Raw genomic sequence first — 14533 nt, forward strand, 5'->3', positions numbered from 1 at the left:
TAGATATTTTGGAAGTGTTTTGCAAAGGCTTCTGTAATCTCTCTGTCGTTTGTCGCAGTTTTTCCGTTAGCTTGTATAGGGTTACTTAAGTTGTGGGTTGTGTATTTAGATAATTGCTTAATTGTTCTCCAGTATGTTCGTCCTTTATGATCTTCAATTTCCTTACATGCTTGTAGGTATTTGTGGGATCTGTAGTTGTTGATTAGCTTTTGGATGTCTTTATTGAGATTGTTGAACTTTGTTTTCAGGTTTGAATCCTTATTGATACTGTACTCCCGATATAGTTGTTTTTTAACCCTGATTAGTTTAATAATGTATGGAGGAAGTGTTTGACTATAGTACTTCTTCTTCAAAATTGGGGTTTGGTGTTTTATTATTCTTGCCAGTGTACTATGAAACAGTGTAATATATGCTGGTGTGACTTCTGCTTCTAGGTTTATTTCTTCCATTACTTGTTTGTTGACTTCCTCTGTGTTGCATTTTTCAAATATAAATTTGGTTTCTTGAGGGTATTTCAAGGGATTTTTTTTAGTATCTATTGTGAACTCAATCGCCAGATGATTCGAGCCTAAGTCAGGAGTGAGCTCAATTCCCAGGATGTTTTGCTTAATATTTCTTGTGCACAATATCATGTCAGGTGTAGAGTCTGGGTTGTTTTGCATTAAGAATGTTGGAGGGGTCTCCAGTATGGTGAAGTCAGAGTTTCTGAGAAAGTTGTTTAGCTGTACCTTTCTTCGAGTATTTATATTGAAGTCTCCCAAAATGATGCAATGTTTGTACTGAGATGCTTTAATGAGCAGGTTCTCTTCGATCAGCCGACTAGAGTGGTGCATGTAAATCAAGAATATGTGAATTTTATCGTCTTTGAAGGGGATGGTGAAATGTAAAACATCGTTCCAAGCATTATTCAGATGTGGTGGGTTGCTTTTTCCTATTTGAACCATTTTTTCAGCCATTACTAGTGCTCCTCCCCGGATGTTTTGATTCAAAACACTTCCGTGTTTAAATATCGTTCTCCAATCTCTGTAGTGAAAGTTGCTGTTTTCTCTTGTCTTGGTTTCTACAAACATTGCACAGTTTATGTTGTTGTTTTCTATATAATGGCGTATCAACTCTTTTTTGTTATTGATACTGTTTATATTACAATAGACTGCCTTAATCATTGATAGCTTGATGGAGTTGTACCCCTTCTGAGGGTTCAGTGTCAATTGATCTGGGCTCTTTATTCATGTCGAACATAAGCACATAGAGACGGTTCCCCACGAAGGTTGGGATAGTATTTATTCTATATGTTTCCATGAATCGCTTCTGCAGTTTCTGGATGAGTGCTTGTCTATCGGAGTTCTTAGGTTTGTTAATTTTGTTTATATATGTTTCAATTATGTAATCATGTATTGTGATGCTTTTGTGAATTCTACTCGTTTCGGTTTTGTCTTTGTCCATTTCTGAGCTTTTTTTGTTGATTGACCGTATTTTCACGTTAGGTATCCCATCTATAGGTTTTAGTGGTCGTTTGGGACATTTTGTTGACCATGCAACGTGGTCTGTTGAATTGCATGCATTACATTTTTGTGGTAAGTTCGTTTCGCATTGGTTGTCTCTATGATTCCCTCCACATTTGTTGCATTTAATTGGTTCCTTACAGTCCTCGGTTGTATGTGTGAACTGTGAGCATCTAGTGCAGGGTATGGGAATAGGGTCTGGTGGATAACTGGGTTTTACTACATAGTGCCTGCATTTGTAATAAATCCCTTCATTAATGAGTCTCTCGTAAGATGTAATATCTCCTGTTATCATTCTAATGAACAGTGAGGGCCGGTTTGTTTTTTTTGAGATGATCCTCTTGCAGTAACGATATTTTATTTGGTTTTTGGTCAATAACGTAGCAATTTCTTGTTCTTCAATTTCTATCTCTACATGTGAAATTACAGCAGAGTACGATTCAGAGGATCTTCTTATTGGATTATGTGTTGTATGTCCCATTGTTTCTGTAAAATTCGTTATGATTCCATCCTTTTTGAGGTGTTCCAGAGCTTTAATTAAATTGACTCTTGTATTGTCAGATTTGATTAGGAATCCTTGCCTTGTTGGTGTTATTATATCTGTGTTGTCGGGTAGTATTTTTATCCAAGCGTTCGCAATTTGTATTCTAGTTGTGTTGGGTAGTGTATTCATATGGAATAAATTTTTGAATGTTTTGTGCATTGTATTTGGTTTCGCAGATGTTTGATTGCCTCTTATATCATTGTAAGTGTTCATGTTTCGAGCTTGCCTGTTTTGTTTATTTGTTTTTTCTGTTTGTTGTGTATGTGGGAGATTCGTACGCACACATGTGCCATCTTCGGAATTCCCATCGGGTGTTTTTTGATAATCTATGCGATAGATTGTCGCTGGTGTCGCCGATGCTGACTCAGGTGCAGATGGAGTTGTTTTTTTCTTAGGGCTACGCAATGTTGGAGAGTTAGGATTCCTGTTTTTTCTCCTTTTATGGCGTACCTTCTTCCATGTACCATTGTCGTCTATCTCCATTTCCGTGTAATCGCCGTCGCTTGTCGAATCCATGGTGACGACTGTTAATTGTTGGAGCACTTTATTGATATAAAATACCGATTATGCAGAGCGTCGCAAGAACAACCGTCCGCGGCAGATGCTACACGTTGACTTATTGAATAATTTATTAGAAAATTATGTCAATTCGTAGATTGATAGGTAATCAAATATACATTTAAGTCTGTCGGTCTATAGATATCTTGATTAGTCGTTTGAATATTCGGCGGAGATTACGGTCATCCACGAGTGATAACGATCGAAAGCTCAAAATGCAGTGACACCTAACGATCAAATTTAGAATAATTTTTTTTGATTAGTGTACCATAACAATAGATGGCGCCACTTGTCAGAGTGATCCATCTATATTTTAAGTTAATCTATGGTCGTTGCCTATCCATGACCACCATCATATATGACTTTTTAAATCTGAAATATTAACCAGGGGGGGTTAACTCCCTTGAAATGATTTTGTTCGGGCAGAAGTAGTGTCATCTATCGAGTTTTTTCCTTTTAACTATCAATGAATAGATATTTTAGAGTAGATTTCTTCACGAATATCTATTTAATAGCAGCAACTTTGATTGAGAAAGAAGAAAAAGAATAAAAACAACAACAATGTGATGGAAGTCAAAACTTTTGACGTAAAAATGTGAAAAATGATTCGAGGAAACCGTATGTGGCGGGATATTTAGCCAGAAAAACGATGAATGATATTATAATAAATGTTCGGATTGCTTGGAAGTAATTCAGGCTAAATGAAGCCCACACAAAATTGGTGAGACCCTCCTAAACATTTAATACTATTTTTCATCGCTCAACTCTAAATATCCTCGCCAAAATAACTCCTTTTAATAACCCAATTCAAAATTAGGGAAGAACTCAGGGGGCAAGTAGATGTTGTTGTTGAGGAGTTTCAAGCCCAATATGAGGAGGTATTATCTTCTTTTATTCCTATAGATTAATTTTTCCAATCAGATGTTACCAAATCTACGAATTGAAATTTTTTTGGCGAGTATCAAATCTTCTGCGCATCATTACTAATTTATGTCGGAAATTAAATTTTTTTCGGCATAAATTTGTGATGGTACGCGACCGAAATTTCAATCTTGATGTATTGAAATTTAAACCAAATGCGTTGGCAGTTCAGTAGGCATCTGTAATTCTGGTAGCAATGCTGCCAAAATCATGCCGGCGAAAAAGGAAAAAACTCGATAGATGTCGCTCTATAAGGAAACAAATTCAGACAGAGAGTTGCGCATCTATAGGTTATCTATGATATTAACGTAAAACTTGTATTTGTGTAATGACACATGTTTTTCATTACTCCAAATTCAGGGTTCTTTAGTATGGTGCTAGAAAAAAATGAATGCGTTTTACAACTTTTTTATACATCTCTTTTTTCTTTGTAAGCTGCTTTAAAAGATTTTCCGAGAAATTAAAATGAAACATAACATTTCACAATGTTTCTAGAAATTTCCTAACTTTGGGATCCATTAGTGAGAAAAAGTACACACTTGATCTCATGCGACGTAGAATTCTGTGCTGTATATTAGGTGTACAAATAAGTTTCCGCGGTTTTTTATAAAAAATTAGGAATTTATTGTAAAGGAAAAGTACATTACGTTTTATTCAAAGTATTTTCCATCATTTGCCACTACTTTTCCCCATCTTTCTGGCAACATTCGGATACCCCGTCGAAAAAACTCTTCATCTTTTGACGCTATCCACAAATCTACCCAATTTTTGGTGTCTTCATATGATGTGAAGCGCTGCTCAGACAGACCATGTGCCATCGACCGGAACAGGTGATAATCAGAAGGGGCTAAGTCTGGTGAATACGGCGGGTGGGGTAAAACTTCCCAGTTGAGTGTTTCCAAGTATGTTTTTACCGGCGCCGCAACATGTGGACGAGCATTGTCGTGTAAAAGAATAATTTTGTCGTGTCTGGAGTAGTAATGGGCGCGTTTTTCCTTAAGTGCCCGACTCAATCTCATCAATTGTGTTCGGTAGAGAGCTCCAGTAATGGTTTCGCTTGGTTTCAGCAATTCATAATACACGACACCAAGCTGATCCCACCAAATACACAGCATGAGTTTTTTTCCATGAATATTCGGCTTAGCTGTCGATGTTGATGGTTCGCCGGGCTTAACCCATGACTTTCTCTTCTTTGGATTATCGTAGTGAATCCATTTCTCGTCACCAGTGAGTATACGATGCAAAAAACTCTTTTTTTTATTCCTGGCAAGCAGCATTTCACTCATGCATAATCGGCGTTCAACGTCTCTCGGCTTTAGTTCATATGGAACCCAATTTCCTTGTTTTTGAATCATTCCTAACGATTTTAAACGATGTGAAATTGCTTGTTGAGTCACTTGTAGAGTAAGTGCAAGTTCTTTTTGCGTTTGGGACGAATCTTCCTCCAATAGTGCTTCTAATTCCATGTCTTCGTACACTTTCGGCCTTCCACTGCGTTCTTTGTCTTTAACGTCAAACTAACCGTTCTTAAACTTTTGAAACCATTCCTGACAACTTCTCTCACTTAAAGCAGCTTCACCATATGCTTCTAGAAGCAATCGATGCGCCTCAGCTGCAGATTTTTTCACATTAAAGAAGTAAATCAAAAGTTCCCGCAAATGATGCTTATTCGGAATAAAACTTGACATTTTTGCACGAAAAAAATTACGTGATGCTGATACGGAATCACTAGTACTTTAAGGTTATGGTGTTGCCAGATGACTAAACTTGGGATATTACGTTTTACATCTGACAATTTCTCCATAACCTTCTGGTGGGGCCATCTTTTGACAAACCGCGGAAACTTATTTGTACACTAGCTTTTCTCCCAAGTCGATATCCGTATTTCTTGAAGACACATGGTTGAAAAACTGCAAAAAACCCCCATTTCAGGTCACATTTCTTGGCCGTCAAAAGTTATGCTCAATTCCTTTGAAGGAAAAAACCCAAGATGATTTAATTCGGTCACTGATGAAGCCATCAAAACAATAGAAATCTTTTATAGGCACAAAATCCTTATTGAATCTTAATTTAACCGGACTGAAATGGATGAGCTCAGCGGGCGTGCATGTGCTACTCTCGCGACAGATATTGAAATAAGTTATTCATATTTCTAATTATTTGGGATGTGTAGCGGCTTGCCGCACGTTCACGCTCGTTTCGCTTAAGCGCTTCCATTGGACACCCGGGTTAGAGTGGAGTTTCAATCCACCTTCAGGTCCTCATTACGGGGGAATTTGGGAATCCGGAATCAAATCCGTTAAGTCATATCTCTTAAGAGTTATCGGTAATCAAATTTTCACGTATGAAGAACTATATACAGTTCTCACACAAATTGAAGCGCTACTAAATTCACAAATTATATTGGAATTCCGAATTCGTTTAATTGAGGAAATCAATTATTTTATATAGCAGATTTATTTTAATTTTTGCCGCGAGAACACCTGCTAGAGAGTTTGACGTCTGTCGAGAAGAGACAGTCTTTTGCATGGGTTCATTCAATGAACTGTAATATCCTGGAAGTTCTCAATTACTTTCACCTTTTCGCTTGTTATCTTGGAAAGGACAGATTCCTGTGGAGCTTCAGGTAGGCAGGATTCGTTTATTCGTTTACTTCTATTTTAAGGCCCTTGTCGTGCCAACCATGTGAGTTAGAAAAATAAACGTTCATTCACACATGATCGGCATCTAAGTCTCAACCCTCGCGTCCTCAAGAACACATTACCTTAGAACGCAAGGTGAAGTTGAGATACAAACCCAACAATTCGTCCAAAATTGAAAATAAATCCTTTTTCTGTCCTGAAGAAGATAAAAGAAGGGAAATAATTCTATCTACATTTTCTATATTTACCGACAGACCCTCCGATTTGTTCTATAATCTCTTCGAATATTCTTTGAACTATTATTATCCCTCTAGATAATCAGAAGTATAGTTAATTGCTTATTTATGTAATTTCACGTTCGGTACCGAATAATTCATATATATTTGTTGAGATTTATATCGGCGGCTGGTATACATCTGAATTAATTCTTATTAATTCAGTTTACCTTCGCGCACCTGAAGATTCTACTGTGATGGCGAATCACGTGTAGTAGTTAAATAAAAACAACTCATGTTAGTGAAGATTATATAATTCAATAATTCAGTAATTCAATAATAGGCCAGTGATGTGCATATGAGAAAGCATTGAAAAAAAAGTGTGAAAGCAGACAAGATGTTCTTCATGAAGCAGGACACAAAATAAGAGATTGTGCGGAATGGGAAGCGGACGGAAAACCAGCAAAGCCCGAGAAACCAAACCTTTCTTTGCTATTAATATCCAGTGATCTGTTGTGTAAGAGATAAAATACCTATGTGGACAATAGATCATCAAACCACATAAACCTTATAATGAAAAAAAAATAATTAAAAAAATCCTGAATGTCCAAATCGTCCTCAACAAAAGGTACCAAATGTTAGGGACTCCATTCAAAAAACTTAACTCCTCTCGTCTCTTCGCAGAGGACGCATTACAAGGTCGTCAATTATACATGAAAAAGCGCGTTATTTAAAATAAAAATTGACATGTTCGAGCATTTTTCACGATATAGTAACTGCGGAATACATGACATGTGTGCTATTGTTTTTGAAAGCATTATTATGCTAAAATGGCTTCCCTGTTCAATATAATAATAATAATAATAATAAAGGTCTTTATTTATCAAAACGTAATTACAACTTAAACAATGATACATTTAAAGGGCGAGATTTAGCTCGCACAGTCTAATACAATTTAAAGTTTAGAGTTCAAATAAGTTAATTTAACTATGCGTATTTTAGAACTTTGAAGCTGAAGAACGTGTTATGTTTTAGATATTTAGAAGAATATGTGGAATATGTGGACGTTATTGCTCGCTAAAAAGATTAATTACCCAATAACACAAAGATCTCAAAAATTCAATTTTGTGAAATATTCTTATCATTCATCTCAATTTTGAGCTTCAAAAATATAGATATATCAATTTAAATTCCGTGTTTTATAGGTCTTCAGGCTAGCTCTCTTCAAAGATTGGCGAATTCAAGGAATAACAGTATTCCTGACGATACATTTTTGGATCAATTGGTGAGGTGTCAAGATAACCGTCTTGAAGATCAACGCTCCCAATTGCCAGCTCCTATTGTAGACAATGAAGAAAACGATAACCCAGTACCTCAACAAAAGAGTGGCGCAACCGTCCCAGATGAAGATTTCTTCTCATTGATTATGCGAATTCAAGGTGGAAGAATGGATGACCAAAGAGCTTCTGTTCCGCATGTTAATCAAAGGTAGTTTATATGTTATTAGCCTTGTTCACGGGTTCAATCTTGGATGGTAGTTCATTTATCTAGCAATGACAGGATAGGGTAACTCCGCCGATTATTTTTCACGGTGTAATGTTATACAGTCCAACCATTCTTGGGATAGCTTGAAGTTGGCTATCTATAAGGAAGCATCGTTGTCGCTCATCATAATTGAAGTGAAATTTAGAGAGTAGATTAAAATGTTCTATTTCAACGTCACATATACGAACGGTGGTATTGGTAGTAAATAAGCAAGTAAGTATTTAGTTTGTCATATGAACCTAAAAAAAACAGCATTGACACATCAGAAAAAGAATACAATAGACAAATATATAACTGTGTATAAGAATATCATACAATTCAAAAACATTCGCAGTTTTGACATAAAAAGATGAAAAATGCAATCATAAAAAAAGAAATAAATCGTTGGAATCATAATAAAAATTGTCACAAGTCGATCCAGGGATCCGGAACAAGCATGTCAACCATTCGGCTCCACAATATTCTTTGATGACTTTGTCAATAGATACGCCGGCTAATAAGCTGATTTTTTTGAATTTTTTTTTATTTTATTTCACCAGATCTAAGTTATCCTTATTTCTTGTCTCATAACTATGAATATCCTACTTTTTTCTGAATCTATTCCTTTCATTATGTACACGGGAGGACAACATATAGATATAAATGCATGGGACAGTGAGAATCTGATTTTTCGTTAATGTTTCCCTGCAACTCTGTCTATAGCTCAAGCCATAGGTGATTCTCAATGCTCGCTTCTGTCCAACGAATATACGATTAGCATGAAATCAAACGGAAATTGCGTAACCAACAATTGAATATACATAAGCATAATACATGCCAATTAGCGTGTTGGAAGTGAAGGACCTTTTCAGAATATTCAATCCATAGCATGCTTTATTGAGTTGTTGTTCCTAATTCAAAAAATCATCGAGAGTCATGCCCACGTTGTGTTTACAAAATGCTCGTTTTACTGATTTCCTTCCCGAATTTTCAAAAATAGGCTAAATACAACAACATTTTGGGAAAATTGGGAGATTCCTGTTATTTCTGTTACAATTGTGTTTGGGTGCATGGAAAATAGAATAAGATATTATAAGGATTAGTGATAGAACGATATCACTTTTTTGTCGATACGATATATCGCCCGAACATGAGCGGTATAACTCTGTTTCCCACAATTACATAGCCTAAATATTGGCTTGAGCAGGAAATGGCTCTCTGCGTTGCTTAAGTTACGTCTTAGACCTTGTCGTCCTAGGATACCTGTGCCACAAGATAATCTAGTCGAAACCGCAACCAAAGTTGCACTGAGAGTGTTACCAGTGCAGCTTTAAAGTACCTTCTAACGCAGCTCCTACAAAAAGATGGATCAGTCGAACAGGACAAAATTTGTACCCGGAGGTAAAATATCCTTCCATTCGGATCTCCGGGGGAGGGTGCCTGAGCGAGTGAATCATCGTACAACCACCAATGAAAAGCCCATAACTTTTGCAGCATGGAACGTTAGAACCTTGCTAGACAACCCTAAGGCCGACCGACCAGAGAGACGAACTGCCCTTATCGATAAGGAACTGGAACGAACTCAGCGAGACACGCTTTTCGGACGAAGGTAGCTTGGTAGAACAAGCGTATACTTTTTTCTGGAAGGGCTTGCCGGAACGCGAAATCAGACAACATGGCGTAGGCTTAGCCATCAGAAACGACCTGAGGCCCGATTCTCAAATGTCTATTGGGTCATTCTCGCATGCGACATCACTCACATGACGAATGAAATAGAAATTTGGTATTCTCAAATGTCGCGTTAGACAAATTTTCATAGCCAAAAAGACGAACGGGTAGAAGCCATTCGACATTCGATGTCACTCGACAATTCTCTATCAATGTTTGTCATTTTGCTCCAATATTGCATAGTTCTCGAAAATATTGCTTATAAATTAACGACGAATATTTCACTTAATGTTAGTGTTGTGATTGTTTTTGTACTTTACGATTGTCAAGTGCTTGGTGATTGGTTCATCCAAAACTCCTTTACTTCCTCGGTACCTCAAGAATAATATATATATATATATATATATATATATATATATATATATATATATATATATATATATATTTATCCAGCATACTATGTTGCGTCCATACATTGTCTTTGGGCCATACACTATTGCGTCCTGAATATTACTGCGTCCGTATACCGGACGCAGCATTGTTTTTCAAAGTTTTCTCTGGTATTTCGAGCGATTCAACGACAGGGGTGGTCGCAAATCGTGAAGGACGTCGAGAGCTATCTTTGGAACAACTATAGTTTTCATTCATCTTCTGATAAAGGAGTTATTCTATGTTGAAAAACATATCTCCAGACGCAGTAAAGTGCTCCTCATGAAACCTAAAGTATATTTTTAGTTCACGCAAATTCCGCTTCGGGGGCGCTTCAAATGATGAAAACTGATATACAGTCAATATACATCTTTCACATGACGCATAATGTTGCGTCCTAAATCTGGCAACTGTGTATACACAAGTAAACCAAGTTGTATTTGCACAACTGAAATGATTTAACTTCCTAGGCTCCAAGGTCATCCCGAAAGTCTGTTAGGTGAAGAATTGGATTCTGTCTCTAGAGCAATAGTAGGTCCGATTGAAGTGCCCCTATGGTGTGCTTTTGACTGATATTGTCATTATTATTTTTTCGAATGAAAAAAAATTATAACTCACGTGAATTTTATTCCACTTCAATTAGAAATCAAACGATAACACTTTCCAGAGAATTATCGGATTTATAAATTGACATGAAAGGTATCGCTTTATCCGCTTATGCTCATGTCATCTCATTTCACTTGTGAATTGAAATTTTTTTATTCCACTGGATGAATAAACGTCAACTTTCCTTGTTGCTAGAGGCAAGTGTATTTGCCTCTTCATTTCCTTTAGTTCCCGAGGTACCAGCTATACAGGGTCTTTCACGAGGAACCTCACCCATATTTATACGGGAAACTACTAAACGTATTTTCATGAAATTCAGCACTTATAAGTATTTCACGATGCTGATGAAATCTAAAATATTTTCAAGGCATGAGCACCTCCGGTTTTTCCGGAAATGACGTCAACTTCCGTTTTTCAAATTAGAACACCATTTTTTTATTGCAGAAATAGATTCCTTAGAAAATTTCAAGCTATTTTGATGTAACATTTTTCAGTTTTGGTTGGAAAATTCTCTCTGAGCGGAAAAATTCGAAAAAAAAATCGAAAATAGAGTTCCGCTGAAACAAGAATAACTTCGAGGTTTTTGGATGGAAAATTTTCATTTTTTGTATTTTTCAAGATGTAAGATTGATGTATCCACTTTAATATTCGAAATTGCGATTTATGATACAGGGGGTGAAAAAATCGCTTTCAAAGTTAGGGATGACAAAATCGTGAAAAATCAATTTTTTCAAATTAGAACCTCATTTTTTTATGGCAGATATTGAATCTACGTTAAAAAATAATGTGAGTGTATGCATCACACCCTTGCCCTAAAATGGGTATTTTCTGAGTTATTTACAAAAAACTGTTTTTCGTCTTGAATTTTCAACTATTTCTTTTCCCTTCACGCCAAAAAGAAGAAATTTGCAGGAACTGTTATTTGAACCATGCTGTAGATTTTTCACCCCTTCTTGAAACCGACTTCAAGTTACTATTAGGAGAACCATGGCAAACTCTCGCAGTTATAACTAGAAAAGGTGCTCAAAGTTTTGACCGTTAATTTCTAGACATTTATTTATACGTCTCAGGAATGCTTCGTGCGTTGCCCTTCTTATTTCATCGGGAGGAAGAGATCTGCAAAAGTGTTTAAAAACCAAATTGAGTTTCAAAACTATGAATCTAAAAATCTAAACAAACCTGAACGCATTTCTGACTCGTTCTATGCAGTCCTCTTTATCAGTCAGGGGAGTTGAGTAGACCATATTTTTTATCTTACTCCAAACATAATAGTCTAAGGGAGTTAAATCGGGAGAACGTGGTGGCCAAAGATGTGGACCATTGTTCGCCAACCATCGATCTTCAAATAGCCTGTAGACTTGTAGAGAATATTTGACACATTGAGTGAATTGTGTGGAGGCGCGCCATCTTGTTGATACCATAAGTCATTATGGTTCTGTACTAGCGGCTCAATTATTTGAGTCAATATGTCAGAATATCTATCTCCTAAGGGAGAACATTCTTTAAATAATGCAAACATGTGTAGTGTTCTATCTTACCAGTTAAAGTCCCATCATAAATGTGAACATCGAGAATTGCATTATTTTTGATGGCGCAAAAAACATTGAAACTCCAGGTCTCTTGAAAGTTCCATTGTCTGAAGTGGTGGTTGTTCTCTTCATCCCAATAATGACTGTTATGCCTATTGAAAGAACCATTCTTTGTGAATTTAGATTCATCTGTCCAAATTATACAGTCCAAAAAGTTTTCATTCTCTTGAAATCGAATCATCATAGCTTCGCAAAACTCTGTTCTCCTGACGAAATCAGTTTCCTTCAAATGCTGTACCCTATTGAATTTATATTATATGGGTGCATTTTATGTTTTTTTTATATTCTCCAAACACTCGATTGAGATAATCCCAGATCAATCTCGGCATCTTTGAGAGAATTTTGAGGATTCACACGAAAATATGCAAGAACTGTAATTTCGTTGTTCTCATCTTCTACTTCACTTTTTTTCTCTGTGTATAATTTTCTTAACGAAAGATCCGACATTTCTCAAGTTTGTCAGGGTTCTGTTAATGGTATCTCTCGTTGGTCTGGGTCGGTCAGGAAACCTCTCAATAAACAGTCGAATCGTTCTATCTACAACTTTATTACATTCTCCATGAAGTAGAATGAGATTTAAATAATCTCCATTGGTAAAATTAGGCATAGTGATCGATTTTATAACTTAATACGAATTATCACCAAATTAATAGTAAACACAAAATGCTACTGAATAAAGAGGAATTTGGCAGATGTAATTAATGATATCTATCATTAAAAAAAAGAATGTAAAACATGGTAAGTTTTTGCATATGGTTCATAAGGAATTATTTATTTATCACTGGAGAGAAAACCGATGGCCGATTAGTTGAAATAAAGAGGTTTCCGATACAAATTCGAATCAAAATTCGCCATCTATTTAGGAACAACCTGTAACTTTCTTCTCTTGCATATTAGGGTAGTAAAATCTAAAACATGGTTTAAGTAACAGTTCCTGAAAATTTCATCTTTTTGGCGTGAAGGGAAAAGAAATAGCTGAAAATTCAAGACGAAAAACAGTTTTTTGTGAATAACTCAGAAAATATCCACTTTAGGGCAAGGGTGTGATGCATACACTCACATTATTTTTTAACGTAGATTCAATATCTGCCATAAAAAAATGGGGTTCTAATTGGAAAAATTGATTTTTCACGATTTTGTCGTCCCTAACTTTGAAAGCGATTTTTTTACCCCCTGTATCATGAATCGCGATTTCGATTTTTAAAGTGGATACATCAATCTTACATCTTGAAAAATTCCAATAATGAAAATTTTCCATCCAAAAACCTCGAAGTTATTCTTGTTTCAGCTGAACTCTATTTTCGATTTTTTTTTTCGAATTTTCCCGCTCAGAGAGAATTTTCCAACCAAAACTGAAAAATGTTTTATCAAAATAACTTGAAATTTTCTAAGGAATCTATTTCTGCAATAAAAAAATGGTGTTTTAATTTGAAAACGGAAGTTGACGTCATTTCCGGAAAAACCGGAGGTGCTCATGCCTTGAAAATATTTTAGATTTCATCAGCATCGTGAAATACTTATAAGTGCTGAATTTCATGAAAATACGTTCAGTAGTTTCCCGTATAAATATGGGTGAGGTTCCTCGTGAAAGACCCTGTAGAGTCATACGGTCATACAGAGCAGTTTTTGTTGATCGGTCGTCCTGTAGGCCATCTGGCATCTGTGAATTGGTGTATTCTCCAGATTTTATGTTCTTATGTTGTTATCTACTACTTTCTTCATCGTCTTCAATAGAAACGATGTTGAATTAATTGTTTTTGAAGATTGTGGGTCCCCATTTTGGTATGAAGGGAAATTTTGTCTTTCTCCATTTTCTGTGTATATGACTCATTCTAAGCAGCTTCTGGTTATCTTCAGCAAATGAAGACGAATCTCTTCTAGGATTTTTCTTTACACTTCTGGTGATCTATATAGATAATTATTATTATTATTAAATACAAAAATAGAGTCGAGGCCTATTAGCCTTTTATGACTCAATACAATAATGGAGACAAAATCACAACCAGTATGGCCCAGCAGAAATGTTTGAAACAAAGAGAAATCTCTACAAAAAAGAAAAACAATAAAACAAATTTCTAGCATCCGAGGAACAAAATCCGAAGTAAAACGAAAAATATTTTTCACTGCCTCGAAATCAGAGCACATCAATCGTCATATCTATTTTTGAAAGAGTTCACACTACTAGCGTTCACAACCTCAACCGGTAAGCTGTTCCAAACACTGAACAGTCTGTTGGGCAGAAACTTCTGGCGGCTTGTTGTCCTGAAAACCTCCTTGGCGAGCTTGAAGTTGTGACCACGTAGAGCGTTATTGAGGTTAAGTGGGAACACGTGAG

General features: G+C 36.1%; 1 protein-coding gene across 3 annotated transcripts in view; it reads left to right on the top strand.

The window, feature by feature from the left end:
- The window catches only part of LOC123319422 (G-protein-signaling modulator 2), a 174277-nt gene that overhangs the window by 82730 nt on the left and 77014 nt on the right, over positions 1-14533 (top strand). For all 3 annotated transcript variants that reach the window (XM_044906394.1, XM_044906387.1, XM_044906401.1), the window contains exon 8: positions 7588-7870. In XM_044906394.1, coding sequence (XP_044762329.1) covers positions 7588-7870 — 283 coding nt within the window. The remainder of the gene's footprint in view (positions 1-7587; positions 7871-14533) is intronic.

The sequence above is a fragment of the Coccinella septempunctata genome, chromosome 1 (assembly GCF_907165205.1).
Source record: "Coccinella septempunctata chromosome 1, icCocSept1.1, whole genome shotgun sequence".
Lineage (NCBI taxonomy): Eukaryota > Metazoa > Arthropoda > Insecta > Coleoptera > Coccinellidae > Coccinella > Coccinella septempunctata.